General features: G+C 36.6%; 1 protein-coding gene across 14 annotated transcripts in view; it reads right to left on the reverse strand.

The window, feature by feature from the left end:
* Positions 1-23,914, reverse strand: part of LOC114489888 (lysine-specific demethylase 6A-like) — a 245,469-nt gene that overhangs the window by 189,324 nt on the left and 32,231 nt on the right. For 12 of the 14 annotated variants that reach the window (XM_036017236.1, XM_036017232.1, XM_036017234.1 and 9 more), the window contains one exon: positions 14,953-15,002. In XM_036017236.1, the coding sequence (XP_035873129.1) occupies positions 14,953-15,002 (50 nt within the window). Of the gene's footprint in view, positions 1-940; positions 946-11,338; positions 11,385-14,952; positions 15,003-23,914 lie in introns of those variants that run through there. The other 2 variants (XM_036017238.1, XM_036017242.1) reach the window with 2 other exon arrangements.

Consider the following 23,914-nt stretch of genomic DNA (forward strand, 5'->3'; position numbering starts at 1 on the left):
ATGAGAGAATAGGTGAATATGGTACTCAACTCATCACACAACCACCTCAAAGTTACAAGAAGACTATAAAACAACAACAATTGGGGACTGCCTGAAATCTAGCTGAACATAAATCCTACAACTTACCCTATAAAGAGAAACCACACTAAGACTGGCAGGAGTGGAGCAGATGCAGAACAGGCTAATCCTACACCCACAAAGTGTTGATAAAATTGGGAGGGACATCTTGGCTGTAGAGATTCCCCCTGAGGAGAAAGGGGTGACAGACCCACATTAGGCCTCTCAGTCCAGGGTTGCCATGACAGGAAAAGAAGTCCCTGTAATTGCTACCTGTAAAAGCCAACAAGAACTGATGGTGAGGGAGATAGTGGATAGTGAAGTCCCGGTATTTCTCTTAACGGGCCTGTACATGGACTTACTTAGACTCCCTTGCTCTGAGCTTTAATACTCAAGCAGCACCTGAAAAAGTAAAAGGGCTTAGGAGGAAGACCTGATCAGTCTGGTATCAGGGAAAAGTTGGGGGCAAGTTCCTCCCAGAGAGAAAGGTTGGTAGAGACCATTTTTTCTTTGCTGAGTCACGTCCCACAGAGGTGACAGAAGGATACCCTCTCTGAGACTCCTATCAACTTGGCTCACACTGTTCATCTTTCTCTGGCGATTCTCTAAGACCTAGAACCACACAACTTCCAGGAACCAACACAAGGTCTCACAAATGTGTTGTTTCAGTTTATTGCTGAGACTATCTTAAGTCTTTCATAGGGTCAGAAATCCAGACAAGCAGCATGTGCCTTCAGCATGTCACCTAGGTGTCTCTAAACCTATTACAAGTAGCAGCCATCTGCAGATCACTATGTAACCTCATTCGAGGTGGCACTGGGCAGGACACAGGCAGCAGCTTACCTTGACCTGCACCTGCCAGGAGTTCCCACAGTTAGCACACCCAGTAGACAGGTTCTGACCACATTGATACACCATGAACAACCACCTCAAAGGACACAGTCAAGGGGCACAATCATAGGACAATAGAGACCTACTTTATGGGGTCTGCTTTTGAACAGTGGATCATTTGCTATAGTTAAAACCAGTCAACATCACCTATCAGCCTGGGAATAAAGCCCTCCCACTGAGATGATAACAGTGATTAATGCTCACCTACAACAAGAGAGTGTACACTGCCCACATTGGGTAGTGCGCCTGAAATGTCCAACTTGGGTGAACAGAGAGATTGCACCACTGGACTCTACAAGACAGCTACTATATTAGATCACTATACCATGACTGGGAGATGTAGCATCTCTATCTAATGCACAGAATCAAACACAGGGAGGTCGTCAGGATAAAAAGTAAATAACTCCCAAATAAAATACAACAAAACTCCAGAAAGACTAAATAACAATCTACCACATACAGTTCAAAATACTGGTGGCAGCTCAGTAACTTAGATGATGATCTTGGTGAAAATACACACAAAAAGACAGAGGCATAAAAAAGCAGTCAGAAATACAGAATAACTGATATGAATGATATTAGCCCCTGCTGGGTTGCTCAGCAGTTGGAGCATCATCCTGATATGCCAGGGTTCCAGGTCAGAGCTCATACAAGAATCAAGGAACAAATGCATCAATAAACATATTCTTCCTCACTCTCACCTTATCTCCCAAACTCACAATAAAAAATGAGAAGAGAAAGAGAAAGTAAAGAATTGCAAACCTATTTGAACAAATAATAATGGAAATCTTCTTTACCCTGATGAAGAAAACAGATGCAGAAAACCAGGAAACAAAGAATCCCAATCAAGATGAACCCAAAGAGGACCACACCAAGACACAAGAAAAAGAAATTGATGTTAAAGTCAAAGACAGAACTGTAAAAGCTGCAACAAAAAAGCAGTTAATTACCTACAAGTCATCTCCCATAACAGTCAGCTGATTTCTCACTTTGCAGGCCAGAAGGGACTGGGAAGACATATCCAAAGTGATGAAAAGCAGGGACTTATAACCAACTACTCTAACCAGCAGGGCTATCATTTAACATTGAAACAGAGATTAAGAACCTCCCAGTCAAGACATATCCAACAGAATTTATCACCACCAAACCAGTGTTACAATAAATGCACAGGATTTTGTCTATGAAGATGACCAAAAAATATGTACAATAAAATACCAACAACTATATACCTCTCAACAATTGTTTTGGAAATGGATTAAATGTTGCAATCAAAAACATACAGTGGCCAAATGGGTAACAAAGCAAGATGCTTACAAATGCTATCTATAAGAGACTCACTTTAGACTGAAACACATGGACTAAAGCTAATGGGATGGAAAAACATATTTCATATAAATAGAAATGAAAAAATACCAGCTGGGGCAGAAATGCTTATGTAAGACAAAACAGACTTTAAAACAAAGATTATAACAAATGAGAAAAAGGGACTCAGCAATTCTTCTTTGTATTTATTTACAGAAAGGCAAAACAGTCATTGAAAAGACAGGCATACTTGTGTTCATTTAAGCATTCTTTACAATAGCCAGGATATGGAAGAAGTCTACTGTCCATCAGTAGATGACTAGACAAAGAATTATCGTTATATAAACAATGAAATGTGGACTCAACCATGTAATCTTACCATTTGTGAAAACATAGATGGACTTATAGGTATTATGCTGAGTGAAATAGGTAACATAGGGAAAGCAAATACCAGATGATTTCACTTATATGTGGAGTATAAAAACCCCCCAACAAATTAACAGAAAGAGATTCATAGATACAGAGAACATTCATATAAAAGTGGAGTTAAGGCATAATGAAAAAAGTGAAGGGATTAAGAACCACAAACCTATAATTACAAAACAATCACAGGGACCAAAGTGCAGCATACAAAGTACAGCCGATAAAATTGTAATGCCTGTGTATGGTATCAGGTGGGTAATACACTTACAGGGGGAAATATCATTGCAAGTTACATAAATGTTTACTCATTGGGTTGTAAACCTGAGACTAATACAATATTGTATGTCACTATAATTGAAAATGAAAAAATATTTTATTTTTAGTAATAGAAAATAAGGCAGAAAATCTGAATACATTTCTCCAAAGAAGACAAACAGATGGCCAACAGACATATGAAAAGATGCTCAACATCACTAATCTTCAGGTAAATGCAAATGAAAACCACAATGAAATAGCACTTCACACCTGTTCAGCATGGCCATCATAAATCATAAAATAACAAGTGCTGGTGAGGAGGTTGACAAAAAAAACCCATAGTGCACTGTTGGTGGGAATGTAGACCGGTACAGCCACTGTGAAAACCTAAAAATTAAAATTAGAACTAGCTGGATATTTATTTCAACAAATCCAAACACTACATCAAAAAGATATGTGAACCCCTACTTAGACTGAAGCATTCTTTACAGTAGCCAAGAAATGGAGGCAATGTAAGTGTCCGACATTAACAGATAAATGGGGTATTACTGGGCCATAAAAAGGAATGAAACCTTGCCATCTGTGACAACGTGAATGGAGCTAGTGAAAAGCTAAATTAAATATGTCACACAGGGAAAGACAAAAATATGATTTCATGTATACAGGGGATCTAAAACACAAAATAAATGAGCAAGATAGAAAGAAACTTATAAACACAGAACAAACTGATGGTTACCACCTAATACAAAGGATATGGAGAGATATGTGAAAAGGCAGAAGACATTAAGAATCATAAATTGTAACTTACAGAATGTCATGGGGATGTAAAATACAGTGCAGGGAATATAGTCAATAACATTGTAATAAGTACACATAATGTCAAATTGGTACTAACCTTATGACAATCACTTTGTAAGTTCCATACATTCTGACCACTATGCTGTACTTTTCAAACTAACAATAGTGTATATGAACTGTAATTTTTTTTCAATTTAATTTAAAAAATATAGGGATCTTTTGTCTCAGATCCCAAAGTGCTATGATACTTTCCAGGGAGCAGTAGTGACCTAGTTGTTGTCATTCACAGGGGAGAGGCTCTAAGTTGTGGACAGTGCACTTAGATGACAATCACATAGAAGAGGCAGGCTGAAGAGACATAAAGCTTACTGCAAGTCACTCTAGCAAGCAAGCTACTACTGAAAAGGGGATTATGAGTCATGACATTGTCACTGTTTTAGCTTTCAACAACAGAGCTGTGGTTCAGAGATTTTGCCAGGGGAAAAGTGGTTCACTGACCTCTTTACAGAAAAATGTGTTGAAATTTAAGCCTAAGGGCACTCTAAAAAGCAGTGAACATTTTGGTAAAAAGTAACATGGAAGTGACTGTTAAGATACATTAGAGAAGTAATAAAAACCTTGTGATATTGTTTTATAAGAAGAAATACGAAGGTGTTGGCCCTCATTTCTCATATAAAGATCCTGAAATCCTTGACATTTTCTAAGTGGTCAGAACAATAATGTGTCTTTTGTTATAATAATGAGGAGAATTTTGCAATGCCCCTATGTCACATAAGGATGGGGGTTGATCACTGGGAGAAACAACCATGTGATAGGATTGAACTTTCAGTCACACCCTGCTTCTGAACTCTTGAGGAGTGAGGGACTGGACATTGACCAAGTAATGACTAAGGATAATCAATCATTTGTGTGTAAAAAAGATCCCATAAAAACCCAAAAGGTGGGTCTGAAGAGATTCACCATTGCTACACATGTGAAAATACAGGGAGACTGTCAAGTATGGAAAACATTTTAGCTGCACGCCCCTTCTCTCTAATTTGCCCTACATATTTCCATTCTTGCATCGGGCTGTTTCTGAATTATCTTCTTTTTAACAAAACTGGTGACCTAGGGAGTAACAGTTTTATCTGAGATGTAAGAGTCACAGCTCTTAACAAAGGCATTGTGGGAATCTCATATCCATAATCAGTCAGCCAGAAGCACAGGTGAGGCCCTGCACTTGGATGTTGGGAGGGGAAAAGGTAATCTTGTGGAATTGAGCACTTAACCTTTAGAATCTGACACCAACTCCAAGTAGAACTGAATTGAGGTGAATTATAGAACCCCCTAGCAGTATCAAAGAATGGCTTCAAAGCACATGAGCAATAACCTATATATTAGGGTTGAGAGCAAAATGGGAACCAACACACCAGAGTTTACATATAAAAGACTATAAAAAGAGGCAACTAGCAAAAGCAATATATAGGAACTCAATATAAATCTCAAACAATAACTTCTAAAACTCTTCCTGCTAAGGAGTCATAATTTAATTAGAATATCTGTAGAAAATGTATGTCCTGAGGATCTATACGAAAACTGAACACCACAGACTACAATTAGAGGAGCTTTATAGCTAGCCATATAACAAGAAAAAATATAAAATTAAAGATAGCCCATTGTCATTCGTGGACATGCTGCATATATGCTTGAAACTACACCTCCCAAACAAGATTATCAAGAAGCTTCCTTCTGAAAGAGGGAAATATGTTTCATAAAAATATTGCATGTCATCATTAATAAAATAAAGAGTAAAAATACAAGGCCAGAGGGGGAAATGCAATCACACCAGACTTCAGAATACAGTGCATTAATATACTGCATAAATCACATTTCCAAATTAGTATGACAAGATATACAGAGACACAGGATAGTCAGACACATAATGGGAAAAAAGCCAATAGATGCTTCTTGTGAGAATAACCAAATCACTGGTTTAGCACACCTAAGTTAACCATTTATATGTATGTTCAATAACTAAAGCATTTCAAATACATAAATTATGGTGGTAAGGTCTTTCCAAATAAAAATATAAATGCAAAAAAAATTATTTTAAGAAGTCAAAGGGATATTCTGGAGTTAAAAATGACTAAAATGAAGTTAGAGGTCTCAGTGTATATCTGAAGTGGGCAGAATGAATGAGTAAATAAATTTATATGACAGATTATGTGCCACCAACAAAAAGAAAAAGAGAGAGGAGGGGAAGGGAGGGGAGGGGAAAATAAGAGGAAGATGGCACACCACTGACTGTATCAACACATCTATATGGGAATGCCAGAAGAAAGGACAGTAAAGAAAAACATTTCAAGCACCAATAAAATGGAAGAAAATTTCAGAAAAAAACCTTTCATTTGCACATGAACAACCTAAACTAACTCCAACTGGAATAAAAAGATTCATAGGCACATTGAGTAAACAGGAAGGAAGGGAGGAAGGGAGGGAGGAAGGAAAGGAGGGAGGGAGGAAGGAAAGGAGGGAGGGAGGGAGTAAGGAAGGGAGAAAGGGAGGGAGGGAGGGAGGAAGGAAGGTCGGGTGACTGGCAGGCAGGAACAGAGGGGTGAAGGGGAAGAAGAGAAGGAGGGAAGGGGGAGAGAGAGAGAGAGACAAAGGGAAAAGGGGAGGAAGAAAGATAGGAAGGAAGGAAGCAAGGAAGGAAGGAAATCAAAGACAGAAAATCTTGAAAGCATCAACAATCACAAAAGAACTTCAATAGATTAGTGCCTCATTTGTTCCCAGATATTATGATAGCACTCCCAAAAAAGGCAGTGCTCACAAAAAATTTAAATAAAAAATCTTCCATCCCATGAATAGAATAGAGCGTGCTTTGTATTTCTTTTCCAAATTGATTTAAAAGTCAACTCTTTAATCAATCTCTATGTAATTATATTCTTGGGCCTTAAATTCATTGCAGTGTGTCTTATTACTGACAGGACAATTGAGGTAGGGGAGCAAAGCTGCCTTGGGCTAAAGAAATTATTCTAGATAACAAGTCAAATACATAAGTGCAGAAATTCAGAAGCAGCAATTAAAACAGCTAACATAAGAAAAATGAAAAGTAATGTGGCCAGTGTGACTCAGTTGCTTGTAAGATTGTCTCATAAACCAAAAGTCACAGGTTCAAGTTCGTGGTCAGGACACATGGCTGGGTTGTGGGTGTGGTGCGAGTTGGGGTACATATGGCAGACAACAAATCCATGTCTCTCTCTCACATCCATGTTTTTCTTTCTCTCTCTCTTCCTCCCCACCCTCCCCCACCCTCCACAGTTAATAAGTATGTCTTTGGGCAGGGATGATAAAAAAAAAAGAAAATAAAGAAAAGCCAAAAACATAATCTTTCCTTTTTAAATTAAAAAGATCAACAAGTTACATGTTAATATTAAACAGTACAATGTATATAATGTAATATATTTGCTGGGGTTAAAATATTTATTGACATGTGTATAAAATAAGACAGATTAAAAAAGTGCACAAAACTGTTTTACAGCTACATTTCCGTATCTCATGGTAATTACATTAGTATAAGTGAGGTAAAATCACTTAACTTTACACATATGGTAAGCCCTGAAGCAACCAGTAAGGAAATAACAATACAAATTATAATTAATTGGAAGAAATTAAATTTTAAAAATGTTTCATAGAAAAGAAGGCAGTGAAACAAGAACAGAGGTAAAAGAAAATAAAAGTAGCCCTAGCTTGTGTGGCTCAATGGATAGAGTGTGGGCTTATGATCCAAAGGGTCACTGGTTTGATTCCCAGTCAGGACACAAGGATGGCAGCAGGTCCAGTTCCCAGTGGGGGCATGAGAGAGTCAAGCACACACTGATGTTTCTCTCCCTTCCTTTCTCTCTAAAAGTAAATAAATAATATTTTTTTAAAAAAGAAAAGTAAAATGGCAGATGAAAATCCAATATATGAATAGTAATGTTAAACTAGATCAAACAAGAATAGTTTTCTGGTTATAAAACCAGAAAGAAAAAACAAAACCAAGCTATATATAGTTTTCAAGAGCCATAATTTAGGTGAAAAAACACATCTTGTCCTGACAATGTGGCTCAGTTGGAGCAACATGCTGTAAACCAAAGGTTGAGAGTTCAAACCAGGGTCAGATGGTGCGGGAGGGGGGGGGGGCTGTGGCAGGGAATGCAGGAAGGAGGTAAGAGAGGCAATCAATTAATGTTTCTCTCTTATATCAATGTTTCTTTCCCTCCCTGTCTCTCTCTAAAATCAATACACATGTGCTCAGGTGAAAATTTTTAAAGACTACCATTTTTTTTTTGAGAGATGAAAAGCAATGAATATGCAACAGTCCCCTCCTTGTCCATGGTTTGCATTTCTCAGTTTCATTATCTATGGCCAACACAAATCCAAAATATTAATTGGAAAATTCCAGAAATAAACAATTTATTAATTTTAAATTGCATGCTGTCCTGAGGGGTGTGATAAAAGCTTATGCTGTCAACAAAGCCTTCTAGGACATGAATCCTCACTTTGTCAAGGGTCTGCTCAGTATCCTAGGGATAATTCCTAAAACCCCAGAAATTATTTATAAAAAACTGTTTTTTATAAATAAAAACATATTCTTATATGTTTAAACTTAAGTCACCATCAAATTACATCTATCAAGACATTTCTTCAACTGCTCAGTTTTTTAACTCATCAATTATAATGCCTTTCAGTGCTTCTGCTGTTTTTTTGTTTGTTTCTCCCTATTCACAAAATGTTTCCCTTTAAGAATGTTTTTCATCAGGGAAACAAATAAAGAAGTGGACTGGGGTCAGACTAGGTAAATAGGTAGGGTGGAGCCTAGGGGTCATGTCATTCACTGGTTCAAAAAGTGATAAACACTCAGTACTGGGTGGGCAGTTGTGTTTGTTAATCACCCACCATGACATGGCAGCCACACTCAAAGAGTCTTCAAAAGAATTCACTGACGTGGAAGGAGATCTCTCATAATATTGCCAGGTGGTACGTGCATACAGGTGGGTTCCCAGAACACTTACCTACCGGGGTGAGTCTGTCTATAAGGCACCCACTCTTCAGAAGATAATTCTGATTTCTGGCTCCCTCTCATGTACACTCCCTATTCATTGGTCACTTGGTAGCCATATTGATTACAAGATCCACTGCCGAGGTATTTTACTGTTTGTGTTCAAGCAACCCTTGAACAAGCTTGTGTTTAAGTAGTGTAATATTGTCACAATGTCCTGTCATTCACCACACTTCATTACAACACATCGGAAATATATATCATCAAAAATAAAAGAAAGGGCCCTGGCTGGCGTAGCTCAGTGGATTGAGCGCGGGCTGGGAACCAAAGTGTTCCAGGTTCGATTCCCAGCCAGGGTACATGCCTGGGTTGCAGGCCATGATCCCCAGCAACCGCACATTGATGTTTCTCTCTCTCTCTCTCTACCTCCCTTCCCTCTCTAAAAATAAATAAATAAAATCTTTAAAAAGAAATTTAAATAAATAAATAAATAAATAAATAAAAGGGTAATATAATTTTCAGACAGATCACATTCACTTAAGTTTTAGAGTATACTGTTATCACTGTTCCATATTTATTATTTTGAAATTTCTTGCCTTGCCAAAGTTTTAGGTTAAATTTTATCACTGGTATACATTAAAAAACAAAAAACAAAACAGTATATGGAAGGGTTTAGTACAGAATTGCAAGCATCCAATGGGCTCCTAAATCTTATCCTACTCAAATAAGGCTGACTACTGTATCATAAAAGCAGTAATTACACAAATTCTAGAATGGGTAACTTAATGATCTACCAAAACATTTCAATACAAAAAGTTACTACAAATAAAGGACAACAAAAGGATCTATCTTGGTATTACATATATAATATACACTCCAAGATAGATCTTAAATGTTGTCAAGACAAAAAATGATACTAATTACATGACATGATGGAGGTGTCAGCTATCACTAGTGTCAAACATGTAGCAATAAATATGTACAAATCACAACACTGTATACCTTAAACATACAGAATGTTATATGCACACTTGAAACTTATACTGTTATACATCAAGTTGGTATGAAAATAAAAATACAAAGTATCATTCATCAAAAATAACAATTATAAACAAAACTGCACCTAAAAAACAGAACATACCAAAATACATGAAACAAAAACCTACAAAAGTAAGCCCAAAAGCAGGCAATTCATCAATAGTGGAAGGCATTTCTCATATTCAATTTGAATAGAGGTAGTAAAGAGAAGATCAACAGGGAATTGGATGTTCCAAGATTCCTGGAGGATGCCTAAAACCACAGACAGTACCAAATCTTATATATTGTTTTTTTCCTATACCTGTATACATATGATAAAGTTTTATTTATAAATTGGCATAGTAAAAGACTAATAGTAATATGAAATAGAACAGTTTTAAGTGTTACATAAATGTTTCTTTCTATCCTGAGTAATTTAATTTTCAGTACACACCTATTCCTGTATCTAGGTAACCATTCCTTACTTGCTGTAAATAGCTTGGTGTTATCTGTTTCACAAAGGCTCAATGTTTTGTGGAAGAACACATTGGTCAATCACTAGTAATTTTCTGCTTATGTTTTCCCACCCACAAATGTAACACCTTTTCCATATCAACCAAACACTTATCACCCACTATTGTCATGTTTTTTTTAACCGAATTTATTGGGGTGACATTACAATTAATAAAATTACATAGTTTTCAAGTGTAAAATTCTCTAATACGTCATCTGTATATTACATTATGTGTTCACCACCCCAAGTCAAGTTTTTTATCCCTGCTTTACTCTCTGCAACCTCCACCACCTTCTTTTCCCTCTGGTCATCACAATGCCATTGTCTGTGCCTTAAGTTGTTTTTTTTTTTTATTTTTGCTTAATCCCTTCACCTTTTCACCCAATCTCCTCCCCTCTGACAGGTCTCAATTTGATTTCTGTATCTATGAATCTGTGTTCTATTGTTTATTTTGTTCACTGGATTCCACATATAAGTGAAATCATATGGTATTTGTCCTTCTTTCACTTAGCATAATTTTCTCCAGGTTCACCTACACTGTCACAATGGGTATGACTTTAATCTTTTTTTATGGACAAATAATAGCGCAATGTACATTTGTTCCAGTTTTTTTTTATCCAACCATCTAACTCATGGGCACCTAGGCTGCTTCCAGATCTTGTCTATTATAAATAACACTGCCATGAAGAGAGGGGTGCATTTATTCTTTCAAATTAGTGTTTCTGGTTTGAGTATATTTCTCAGAAGTGGTTATGACTTTTGCAGTTTTAGGTGCAAAAGCAAAACTAAATATCTTTTTCCTTCTTCACAATTTAACAGAAGCTGTATTGTTAAATCTTAACAGTCTCATCGTAACAAGTTGAGAGCTTTCAGTTTATCTCTTAGAGGACAGCACTTTCTCTGATAACAGACACAGGTAGCTATTAAGCATCAAACAGACAAGTAATGCATAAAGTATGAATATGTGGACAAAGAAAAAAATCATTCTATGTGAAACGAAGTAGGATAGTGCAAGATATCAGCATAGTATCTAGAATGATTCATAATTTAAAGCTTACCATTGTTTATTTCTAAATTTTTTCTTTCAGTATTTTCAGATAACTGAAACCACTAAAAAGACAACCACAGAAAAGGAGATGAAGCTATCTCTATTTTCCAGTATCATGATGTTGTATGCAGGAAATACAAAATAATCCACTAAAAACCATTAGATCTGACAAGTTCAGTAAGGTTGCTATTACAATATTTATAAACCAAGATCGGCCTCAATTTTATATACTTTGAGTGAACATTTGAAAAGTGAAATTATAAGAATAACTTTATTTATAATAAAATATGACTCAAATACGTATATGTTGTGAGTGAGACAATATTTAGATTCAAATATACAAGTGACATGAAGAAACATGATGCAAAGTGTGTAATGGCCCAGGGATAGAAATTTTAAAAACAGAATAGAACTGGGAGTTAGTTCTATTAGTTAGGACAAGTTCACACATCTATGTCCAAGAGACTAGTGACAGTGGTGTCAAGACAATCCAAATGGAGAAAGAATATTCTTTTCAATAAAGAGTACTAAGACAACTAAAGACAGTCACATGGAAATAATGAAGTTAGAACTTGACTTCACACCATATACAAGAAGTAACTCAAAATGAGCAATAGCTAAAAGTAAAAGGTTTATCTGTGAAAGTCTTTAAAAACACAGTATGGTCATTACCACAAGAAAAGGGTATGAGAGGAGGTAGGAAAGCATAAAGGAGGATGAATAATGATGGAAGAAGACTTGATTCTGGGTGGAGAACACACAATACAGAAACAAATTTATTACAGAATTGTTCACCTGAAATCTGTATAATTTTAATAAAATGTTACCCTAATATGTTCAGTTAATACAACAGAGATAGATCTTTTATGATTTTGAACTGGTAACTGATGTACGTCACCAAAAGCACAAGCATCCAAACAAGCAAAAAAAAAAAAAAAGATACATGGCAGTTAATCATAACATTAAACTTTTGTGATTCAAAGGGTTCTAACAAAAGTCAAAACACAAACAAAAGAATTGGAGGAAACACCTGCAAATGAACAAGGTATAAGGTAACTCTCCAAATTAACAAAACCAATTAAAATGTTTAAGTAGAAAGGAATCTGCAGCTGTTTCTCCCCCCCCCCCAAAAAAACCCCACAATGAACAATAAAAAGTATGTTCAGACATACTTACTTATGAGGCAATAAAAAATGAAAACTAGTGAAAAACCATTTCACACTTAATAGAACAGTAAAAATTTTGTTAAGGTATAAATAATGAGTGTTGGCAAGACTGAGAAATGGGTCTTAATACACTGGGTATGAAACTGTAACATGGTAGAGTAACTTTAAAAATTAGTCACAGACTACCACAGTAAATTTTAGATTTACTGTGCCTTAAGTTTTTTTTTTTTATTTTTGCTTAATCCCTTCACCTTTTCACCCAATCTCCTCTCCTCTGACAGGTCTCAACATGGTAGAGTAACTTGAAAAATTAGTCACAGACCACCACAGTAAATTTTAGATTACTGTGTAGTCTCACAAAATCCACTCTTAGGTATATAAACACACACATAAAAGTAGAAATATGTATTCAAAAAATGAATGTAAGTGTTCAGAGCAGCAGAATTCATCATGGCCAATAAGTAAATACAGGTGCCCATTAACGAAAAATGAAATAAAAATGAATATTCAGACACTGGAATGTATAGACATAAAAGGAATAAAATACTTTTGATGTGCAATACATTAAACATGGTAAGTGAATAAAAGCAAATCAAATCTAAGCAAACATTTAGAAACAAAAGGATATATTAATGGTTATTTAGGGGAAGGGTTATGGAAATTGAGAGACAACATGGGGTTTCTTTTAAATACAAACAAAATACTCTTAAAATTCAATGTGGTAATAGATACACAACTTTGTGATGGCATGTCCACTGAATGGTACTCTTCAAATTGGTGTTATGTGTGATAAGTGTAGTATTATGTTTTATTTATCTCACCCCCAAAACACCTTAACATGAATTTACGCAAATATTTTAGATTAAAGTCTTCATTTTTAATTGCTTGTATCCATCATAAGTAATTCACAAAAACTAGCAATGCTTTTACCTACACTAGGCATCAACACATGTGCTTTCAAAGTCTTTGGGTAACCTAATTTCCCCTTTCATTCATACAGCGCTACATAACTAATCCTCATATTGTAACAGGAATGGAATGAGGTTTAGAATGGCATGTAAGCTGAGAAGTCCCCATATGCTCCAAGCCTAGTTTGGGAATAGGGAAAAGCAGCAACACGGGAATTGAGGTTTTTGGCACAGCAGTAATAGCTGGTTAGCCTCACAGAAATACTGAATAGTCTGCCTGGGTCAGGGAGACAGGCATGACTTTGACCCATGATGTACCTGAGATGGTTATCTCCAGGACACGGAGCCATGCCTGCCTGGACTTACTGTGGGGGCCAAGGAAGGCAGAGAATGTGGTAGTGCTAGCAGATGCGGCCTATTTTGGGAGGAGTCAAAATGGGGTTACCACAGAAGATTCCAATCTGGGATTTAAACAAAAAAGGCAGGCTGCCAAGTGGGACAGGTACAGTGTGAGGTAATGGGGGACCATGTGAGTAGGAAAGAGGTGAAAGGACTCTCACTAGTGGGCCCTGAGGAGGTGTATTGGATTAAGTACTGGAGATGCAAGACACAGCTGATGGTGCTGGGAACCTCGGGAGACCTGTCTAGCTGAGCATGGATTACTGGGAGTACCAGGAGAAGTGAGCAGAGGACTTTTGGATTTTTTGGCCCTGGAAAGTGGTACTTCTGACTAGCATGCTCTGACACTGGCCCCACTGGACAAACAAGGGAGGGGAGGACTGTGTGTTTTGGGGTGTATCTTCATCTCAGAGAGTAAGATTTAATAGTATAATTCTGCCAATTTTCTAAAACTGTACAACTTTTAATTAAATGGTTCCTTTTCTTTTTACCAAACTCTGGCACTGAGAGTCACAATTCCTATGGGTATAAGGCAGAGTACCACCAAAGAGTAACAAGACACACAGGAGGGATTGTTTCTCTAACAGTATTACTTACTATTACTATTACTTACTATTACTATTACTATTACTTTCATTGTTACTATTAAGTATAAACATTAAATAATATTTAATTACTTAGTAATCTAAGACTAATGTTATGGGTTACATCCTATAACATTAATGGCACATATTATTAAAAAGCAATCCACTTAGCTAGTTGTACCACTCTTGAAATTTATACATGCTGTGAAAGATGAATGTGATGGTTTACCTTCATGCATTAAAGTAAATAACAAAGAGAATAATTCATTCATAAACATAATTCTTTATTTACATAGGTCCTAAAATTAAGTTTAAATTCTTCCCAGAGCTGCAATCATATAGAAACTATAAAAAGGAAGAATGCTCCTTAGTTTTCAGGCTGAGTCAACTTTTATCTCAGAATCACCATCATTCATCCTTCATTTACTCACAACCATGAACTTAACCAGATACCTCAAATAGAAAAAAATGCCTTATCCCCTTTTCATGTACCTTACATACAATTAATATTTTCCATGATTTGCCCACAAATGAAAAAACAAAACAGGCAATTAAGTATGTACTAACCTTCCAGTAGTCAGACTGCAAATTGTGGTATCTCTGATATGCAGATAATGCTGAAAGGGGGTAAAATAATTATTAGTCAAATTATCCCTTTAAAAATCTACAACAGATAATATTTTTAATATAAGATGTTCATCATGTCTGCTTCTCAGCCAAGAGCAATATAAACACCAAACAATTTAGTTTACATACTAATAATTATCCAAAAATTATAATAGAAATAAATGATCTACACAAAATCAGCTATATAAAACCATAGCTAATGTTACTTTTGCATTTAAACAAATGTAAAACATTGGAAATTACTTCAATCAGTTTGATCTCCCTCATAAAGCAAATTTCATGGAAGTTTTGTAAGGCTATTACATATTAAAATGAATTTTCTAATTTGTTCTCAAAATGCAGCTCACTTCCCAGAAAAATAAAACCTCAGCTAAACAAAGCCTTATTTCTAATATTTCCCTTCACATAATGAACACTACCTGGTCTACCAGCTTTAATTTAATTTCAAGATGATTATTGCCATGCTTTCTAATCCATATAAAGGCATTAAAGGCCTGGGGTCACAAAAGGTAGCTCCTGTTGAGCTAAAAAAAGGCAAATAGATGTGGGTGCATCACCATTTGGGGTAAAATGTGATATAAGTCATGGGGGAAAAAGGCACATAGATGAAAAAGATAAAAAATAAGTCACTGGGGGCAATAAAAAAAACAACAAAAAACAGGAACTGTATTGTGATTCCAATGGAATCAGAATGTCTATGAATCTGTGAAGTTCCCAAAAGACTGAGTCAAAATAAAACGGAAAAATAGCAGTATACCTAAGAAAGAACAGTAGAAATATTTCCTTAATTGTTAAGACAAGATATTCCTAAAACCCAAACAAAAGACCTTATAACATAACCACATACCGGTATCTCTCATGTCCATATTTCTAATAATCATAACAAGGTAGAGGCAAACAGAATCAAACAGTATAAATAAAAACAGTAACTATTAGGTATGATGCACAGCAAACCAAGGCAGGGAGGGGAAGACATACAGGTCTCACCCATTAACTTAGCAGTCCTTGAAATTCTCTGTATCCTTTTCATTATCTAGGAAAGGAAGCCTTTGAAACTGTGCTTTCACCCCAAGGCCTGAAAGGCCAAAAGGGCCCATAATGACTGAAGGAAGAAGCCCATTAACACCTTTGGGTAGCCAAGCCCTACTCCAGGAACCCGACCACCACTTTTACCTGTCAATCAATATGTAACTTCTTCACCACCCCACCCTACCCCACACCACCAACTATATAAGTCCTCAGGACAAAGGTTCTTCTTGGTCTTGCCACCCTTACTCTTGCCTTTCTCCCCCAACTTGACAAGGCCTATTTTCTTCCATGAGAATATATCACCAGTAAATCCTGCTTGCACACTAATAGACTAACTAATCTGTAATTCTTTACTGCATTGGTAAGAAGGACCAAGTTTCTCAAGTTCCATAACTAGACAACCAAATAAAATTTATCCCAGGAATGAAGGCTCGACATTCAAGAAACATTTATTGTACTCTATCACATCAATATAATAAAAAGATAAAAATCACATGATCAGTTTAATAGACACTAAAAAGCATATGACAAAATCATACACCTCATGATTTAAACATAAAGCAACTCACACTAAACTGAGAACAGAGAGGAACTTGCTCAGTCTAAGAATATTTACCAAAACATTACAACTAACATCTTATTTAATGGTAAGGAACTCAATGCTCTCCCACTAAGATCAAAAATCACCTCTGTTGTTCTACATCATAATCTGAATGGAAGTCCTAACTAATGAAATACGATGAAAAATACAAATAGAAAACATACAGACTGAAAACAAATAAAACTGCCTTTGTTTGGAGATGACATGATTATGCAGAAAACTGAAAAGAACTGTACGTAACTCCTGGAACTAATAAGCGATTAAAAGTAAGATTGCAGGTCAGAAAAATCCTGTGTTGGAAAACATATATTTGCAAGGACAAATGTGATATAGGACCTATTAAATTAAAAATATACCAAGGACCTTTAAAAATATACCAAGAATGTTAGAAAACAACTCAAAACAGGTCATAAACCCTAGCAGACACCCCCAACAAAGATATAAAGATGTCAAATAAGCATACGGAAAGATGCTTCACATATCATCAAAAATGCAAATTAAATGTACACATCTATCAGGCCAAAATCTAACCCTGCCCAGTGTGGCTCAGTTGGTTGGAGTGCCATCCTTTGGACCAAAGGGCTCAGGTTTGACTCACAATCAAGGCACATATCCTTCTGAGGGCTTGAACCTTCTGAGAAGGCAACAAATGCATGTTTCTCCCTCACATCAATGTGTATCCATCCACCTTGTGTATCTATCCATCTGTGTCTCTCTGTCTACTCAAAAACTAATGGGAAAAAGTCTTCAGGGAAAAATTTAAAAAGGAGAGAGAAAACAAAGGCCAAAATCTAAACCCTGACAATACTAAATGCAAAAAGAATTTTCATTTATATCTGGTGGACATACAGAGTGGTGCAGCCACAACTGAGTTTCTTACAAAACTAAACATACTCTTAACATGTGCTCTAAAAATTGTGCTACTTGGTATTTACCCAAAGCAGTTAAAAAACACATTATGTCCACACAAAACCTCAGCAGAAATGTTCACAGCAGCTTTAATGACTATTCAGGAGCAAATGTGATATCCTTCAGGAGGTAAATAGTGATTCATCCACACCATGGTGTATTATTCAGTGCTAAAAGAAAGAAACAAACTGCCCCAAACAGTGTGGCTTGGTGGATTGAGCACCAGCCTACAAACCAAAACATTGCTGGTTTGATTCCCAGTCAGGGCATGTGCCTGGATTGAGGGCCAGGTTCCCAGTGGGGACATGTGAGAGGCATCCACAAACTGATGCTTCTCTCCTTCCCCATCTCTCTAAAAACAAATAAATAAAATATTTGAAAACAATATAGCAAGCCATAAAAAAGACATGGAGGAACCCTAATGTGTACCACCAAGGGAATAAAGTAAATCTAAACAGGCTACATACTGTGACTGCAATTTACAACCAATTAGCAGCTATTCTAAAGGACATTGCTAAGATTTACTTCTGTGAACTTAAGCTGTGTGCCTTTCACTCGTGCCAATGACCTTGTGAGAAAAAATGTTCTTTCAGGAAAAATGTCCTTCCTAAAAAACAAATCCCAGGATGGGGATTTAACATGTTAATGACACACATGATATATGAAGAAATATGTAGTTCTACTGCAAAGGCACCAAAGAATCCTGTCTCTATAGACTTAGATTTCACACTTACACATTATGCTTAAATGTCATCTTTTCCGCAGAAACTTCTTTGAAATTGTTCCCTCTGGTTTAGTTTGGAAAGCAAATTCTTTGTCCCATGAAATGTTTCCCGGGACTTAGGAGCTTCTTAATAAATCTTTTATCTGAGTATTATTTTTGTGGAAATGTCTCTTGTTTTCTCTCTCAGGAGTTCTCAAGAATCCTCTGGTGGTTAAGTAGAACTCTCACTTGTTATGCAGAAGACCCAGGTTCCATTCTGACCAATGCATTGCATCAGTTTCTGGTGATCTCTTTTGATTTCTATTCTGGGAGATCACAAGAACCTAGGACAATGCCAGTGACAGGGAAGAATAATAAACAGGTAAATCACAGAGGATTCTTACTGCAGTGAAAACATGCTGGATACAAGTCATTCCCTATTTGGCCAAACAAATGGAATAAACTATACCAAGTATAAAGCATGAACTTCACAGAGTTCCAGTGATTGAATATAAATGTATGTTAATTAATTGCAACAAAGGTTCCCATTTTGAAACCTGATAATGACGAAGTGACATTGACATGGGCAGGGATAAGAAGTGTTTTGGAATCCCCTGTATCTTTCCCAAATTTCCCTGTGAACCTAAACTAATCCAAAAAAATGTCTTCATTTTTAAAAAACACTTGGGGCAGCAACTTTCCCAACACCTCAAAATTAAACAAAATAGGATCCAAGATGGTGGTAGAATAGGTAGATGTTTCACTCATATCTTCCCAGGGCCAAACTGGATTTAAAATGTAAATAATTTTAATGTGAATAATAGAATAATTATTGTGAAAAAACAACTGAACACTTAGCTAAAGACAAACCTTATACCCAACAATCTTCAGAAGAACCAACACGGAGACTGGTAGGAAGGGCGGAAACACAGAAAGTGTTTTGCAGTGGATGAGAATCCAGAGCCACATCTTAGTTATAAACACTTTCCTGAGAAGCTTGGTATTGAGCACCACAGACAAGAAAGGGAGCCCATATAATATTTGGCTGTAAAAATCATTGTGGATTTTCACAATGACTTGTGAAAATCATTCTCTCTGTCATGGAGAGCAAAAAGCTGTTAGAAAACCATGTGCCTTCTTAAAGGGCCAGCATAAAAATTTCATTCATAGACACTCACCCTGGCTTATAGAAAAACGGCAAATAACAACAGAATGGAGTCTTAAAAGCAAATACTAATTTGTGTGACTCCAGGGATAAAGTTAAAGCAATAGATGCCAGAATCCCTGTGCTTAGCCATTTTCCCACATTGCCCAAATATGCCATCTTTCTTGTGTAAAGAACTCCACTCTATATAAAATCAGTCTAGGGAAGTGTACAAGTCCCACCTTCCTAACTTCCTGTATTCCCATTATTAGTGAAAATAAACACACAACAACAAAATCTACATGACAACAGCTAAAACAGTTGTAATGTTACAGGTGTGTATCAGAAAATAAAAACCTAAAATAAACCATTTAATATTACACCTGAAAAGATCTAGAAAAACAACAACAAATACAGGCCAAAGTGAATAGAAGGAAATAATCAAGATCAGAGCAGAAATAAAATATAGTTTAAAATTAACAATACAAAGATTAATGCATCCAAAAGCAGGTTCTGTGAGAAAAGGTAAAGATTGGAAAACCTAAGTTAACAAAATTCATCAAAAAAAAAAAAGGACCCAAAATAAAATCAGAAATGAAACAGAAGTGACAACTGACACCACATAAATACAAAGAATTATAAGAAAACATAATAATTATGTACCAATTATTATACAATCTAGGATACATAAATTTATAGTAACATACAATCTTCAAAAACTGAATCAAGACCCTTACACGGAACAAAATTGAACAGAAAAAAAAACTCCCAACAAAATATAATCCTGGACCATATGGTTTCAAAGGCAAGTTACACCATTCAAAGAAAAAGTGACCCTTCCTCTTTTCATCTATTTCCAAAATTTCAAAAGAAGTCTTGAAAGTTCATTTCTCAAGGCAAGCATTACCCTGATCCAAAACCAGAGAAAGGCACTACAAACAAAGAAAAGTGTCTCTGTTTATCATTAACCCTGATAAAAACAGAGGTGAAAATCCTAAAATATATTACCAAACCAAATCCACAAAGACATTGTAGAGATCATAATGGTATGATGAAGTAGGATTTATTTCTGGGTTTCAAGATTGGCACAGTATTTGCAAATCAATTAATAAGATATACTATATGAACTCAATTAAAAATAAAATCGTATGATCCTATCAAGAGATACAGAAAAAGCATTTGACAAAAAATCTAGCACCCACTTATTTTAAAAACTCTCAGCAAAGAGAAAATGATAGAACATATCTCAACATAATAAAGGGCGCACAGCTAACATCCTCTTCAATGGGAATAATTATGTTTCCCTTAAAGTCAGGAAGAAATTGATTTTCATTTTACTTTTATTCAAAATAATACTGTAAGTCATAGACAAAGCAATTAAAAACTAAAAGATACTCCAACTGGGAAGAAAAAGTAAAACTGGTATTATTTGCTAATGACATGATACTATGTGAAGAGAACCATAAAGAATGCACCAAAAAAACCCAACATGGGCCAGTGTGGTTCAGTTGGTTGAAGCATCATTTGGAAATCAAAAGGTTGTGGGTTTGATTTCCGATCTCCAAACTCCAGTCTGGGTGCACAGAAAGGAAACCAACTGGTGCTTCTCTCTCACTCTCAATGTTGCTCTCTCTCTCTTCCTTTCTCTTCAAAAGCAATGAAAAAATGTCCTCGGCTGAGGATTAGCTGGTTCCACAACCATGTGTAGTGGATAAACATTGGCAGGGATATCTCCCAGCCCCACACCAGGCCTCCCAATGCAGGATTCCATTGTCAAGAAGTGACTGAGTCACTGGAAAAAATTTCTGGAGTCAAGCACTTCCTATTAAAGAACTCACACATGAAGTTACACAGACTCACTCCCTCTGAGGTCCAGCACAGGGGTAGCAGCTTGAGGGACACCATGTAAAACTATATTGTCTGGAACACTACAGTGTCTGGTATCAAGGCAAGAGGCAGGGGACAGCTTTCTCTGAGACAGAACTGCTGGTAGAGGCCATTGTCCCTTTTCTGAGTCCTCAGCCCACAAAGCCACAGAACTGAGGGCATGATATCTGAGAATCCATCAACCTAACACCTTTTGCCCCACCCCAATTATTCCTGGAGGATCCACCCCATCCAAAGTACAGGCCACCCAAGCTATTTTTCCATTATGAATAACTGGTATTCACTCATGCTTCAGATCTTCCTAAATCCTCTAAAACAAGAAGTAGGTGGCCTCAGTGAGCCCCTACCATTTTGCTAACTGGCCCCAGGTTTGGCACTAGCAATGGCCAGCCTTGGTTCCCAGCCCAGCCATGCTTGTGCACCTACAAGCCCAGCACAAGTAGCAGACATATACACAGTGCTTTATAGCTTATCTTATGTCAAATGGCCCCAGACAGAACAGAGGCAATGGCTGACTTTGGCCTGTACCACCAGGAAAACCCTAGAGCCTTCATACACAGTAGCAGTTGCAGACCATGTAAAAGCATCATCACCCTGCCCCCACACAGCCAATCCTCCATGGAGGGTTGAGGTTGGTGGTCCAGGGCTACAGTCAATACTTGCAGCCAACAGGCCCAGTGAAATCCCTCCCATTGATTGGCTAACAGCAACGAAGCCTTAACTACAAAAAAGAGAGTGCTCTCAACCCACATGACGACTATTCAATAATGAAATAGTATTCAACAATAAATTGCAATCAGCTGGAAAATCATATTAATATATGCTACTGTAACAAGCTTGTCTGCAAAGCTACACGCTGAATGATCCCACTTACATGACATTTTAGAAAAGGCAGAACTATGCAAATGGCAAACAGAAATGTATTTATCAAAGATTCAATAAAACAAGAGTGATTAACAGATACACCACATGTATTTTAGATCAGTAAAAACTAAGGTCTGTTTAATGACAAACACAATAATTTGTCAAAACACACAGGACTTTAAACAACAAAGAGCAAAACATAAAGTAGACTAATTTTTTAAGTCTTCACCCAAGAATCTGTTTATTGCTTTTAGAGAAAGAGGAAGGGGAAGAGAGAAGACCACTGATATAATAGAGACATCAATCAGTTGCCTCCCTTAGGAGCTCAAACTGGGGATTAAACAATGTAGATATGTGTCCTTACTGGGAATTGAACCTGCAGTCTTTTGCTACAGGAGAGGAAGCTCCAACCAATTAAGCCACTGGGAAAGGCCAAGTATACTAGTTTTTTTAAAACAAATCATTTAGGTCAGGGAATTTGCTAAATGAAATGCATAATGTGACAATAATTATACTACAAAAGCATGAAACAACCTTGCTGAACAGAATAGGGAGAAAACTTCTTACTTATCTTTAAAAATGAGTGGAGTTTATAAAATAAAGGCCAAAGGATATGTGTATAAGTCCTGCACTCTAATTGATATGACAGATAAGCAATTATGAAGACATGAATGATCAACATATAACTTTGAGACGTAAGTATAAATTCATGTGTAGTTTAGTAAGTGGCAGCATCCTGAGTGGAAACAACAGCGCCGCCTCCAGAAGAGACTCTGCCCCACCCTGTGGTGCTTCAACCTAGCTGCTGAGTGCAGAGTAACTAGATTAACAACTGAAGGAACATCCACAGACAGCAGATCCCTGGCAGTTTCAAATAGACTTCCTAAGGTCAGATGGGGTTAATATCTCATATCAGAGGCACATCCAGAAAGGAAAAAACAGTGATAAATACTGAAGGCTACTGAGATGAAATCCACTGTGGTCTTCCCCATGATTAGCAATATTTTCTTTCTTCTGTAGCATTTTAACATTAATTTCTTGTCCTTCAAGTTGGTACATATAAAGTTACTTGATTTTATACTACAGTTTCTTCCTTTCCTTTCTTACAACAGTTTTAATTTCTTTATAGCTTTATTAATACTGGTTCGTTTGTTCTTGATAGTGGGATATGGGGGAGTGCAGGTGGGTATTTTTGTGGATCTGGGTCTGGTTCCTCGACTTTGTGGTTTTGTTCTGGCAGCATCTGCACAGCAGTACACAATATTTAGTGGGAGGCATGACCCTAAGGCAACCAGCTTGAGGGAGCCAACCAAAGAATGACTCAACAACAATTAAAACCCAATTACATCCAGAGAGTCAACATACACAGCATAAAGGGCATCCCAATACCATCTAGTTCAGGAGATCAAGGAGACGGCACCAATGAATCTCACAGGTTCACACCACAAACTCAGTCAAAACAGATCAATTTAAGTAGCAGAAGCTAACAAGAAGTGTCTCAGAAATATGGGGGAGAAAGAAAACAACCCCAATTGAAAGGAAAAGGAGAATCCTTAGAAAGAATGCTAAACGAGCAAGAACATAATATGAGCAAGTAAGCTATCAGATATTGAGTCTAAAAGAATGGTTCTAAAAAGTTCAATAAGTGCAATGAAAATTACCAAAAACTATAGTAAAAAACAAGGAACTCACTACAAATTATACCATCATGGAAACAGACATAGAAAATATCTACAAGAGCCAAGACAAAATGAAGAATACAATT

This window comes from Phyllostomus discolor, chromosome Y, assembly GCF_004126475.2.
Source record: "Phyllostomus discolor isolate MPI-MPIP mPhyDis1 chromosome Y, mPhyDis1.pri.v3, whole genome shotgun sequence".
NCBI lineage: Eukaryota > Metazoa > Chordata > Mammalia > Chiroptera > Phyllostomidae > Phyllostomus > Phyllostomus discolor.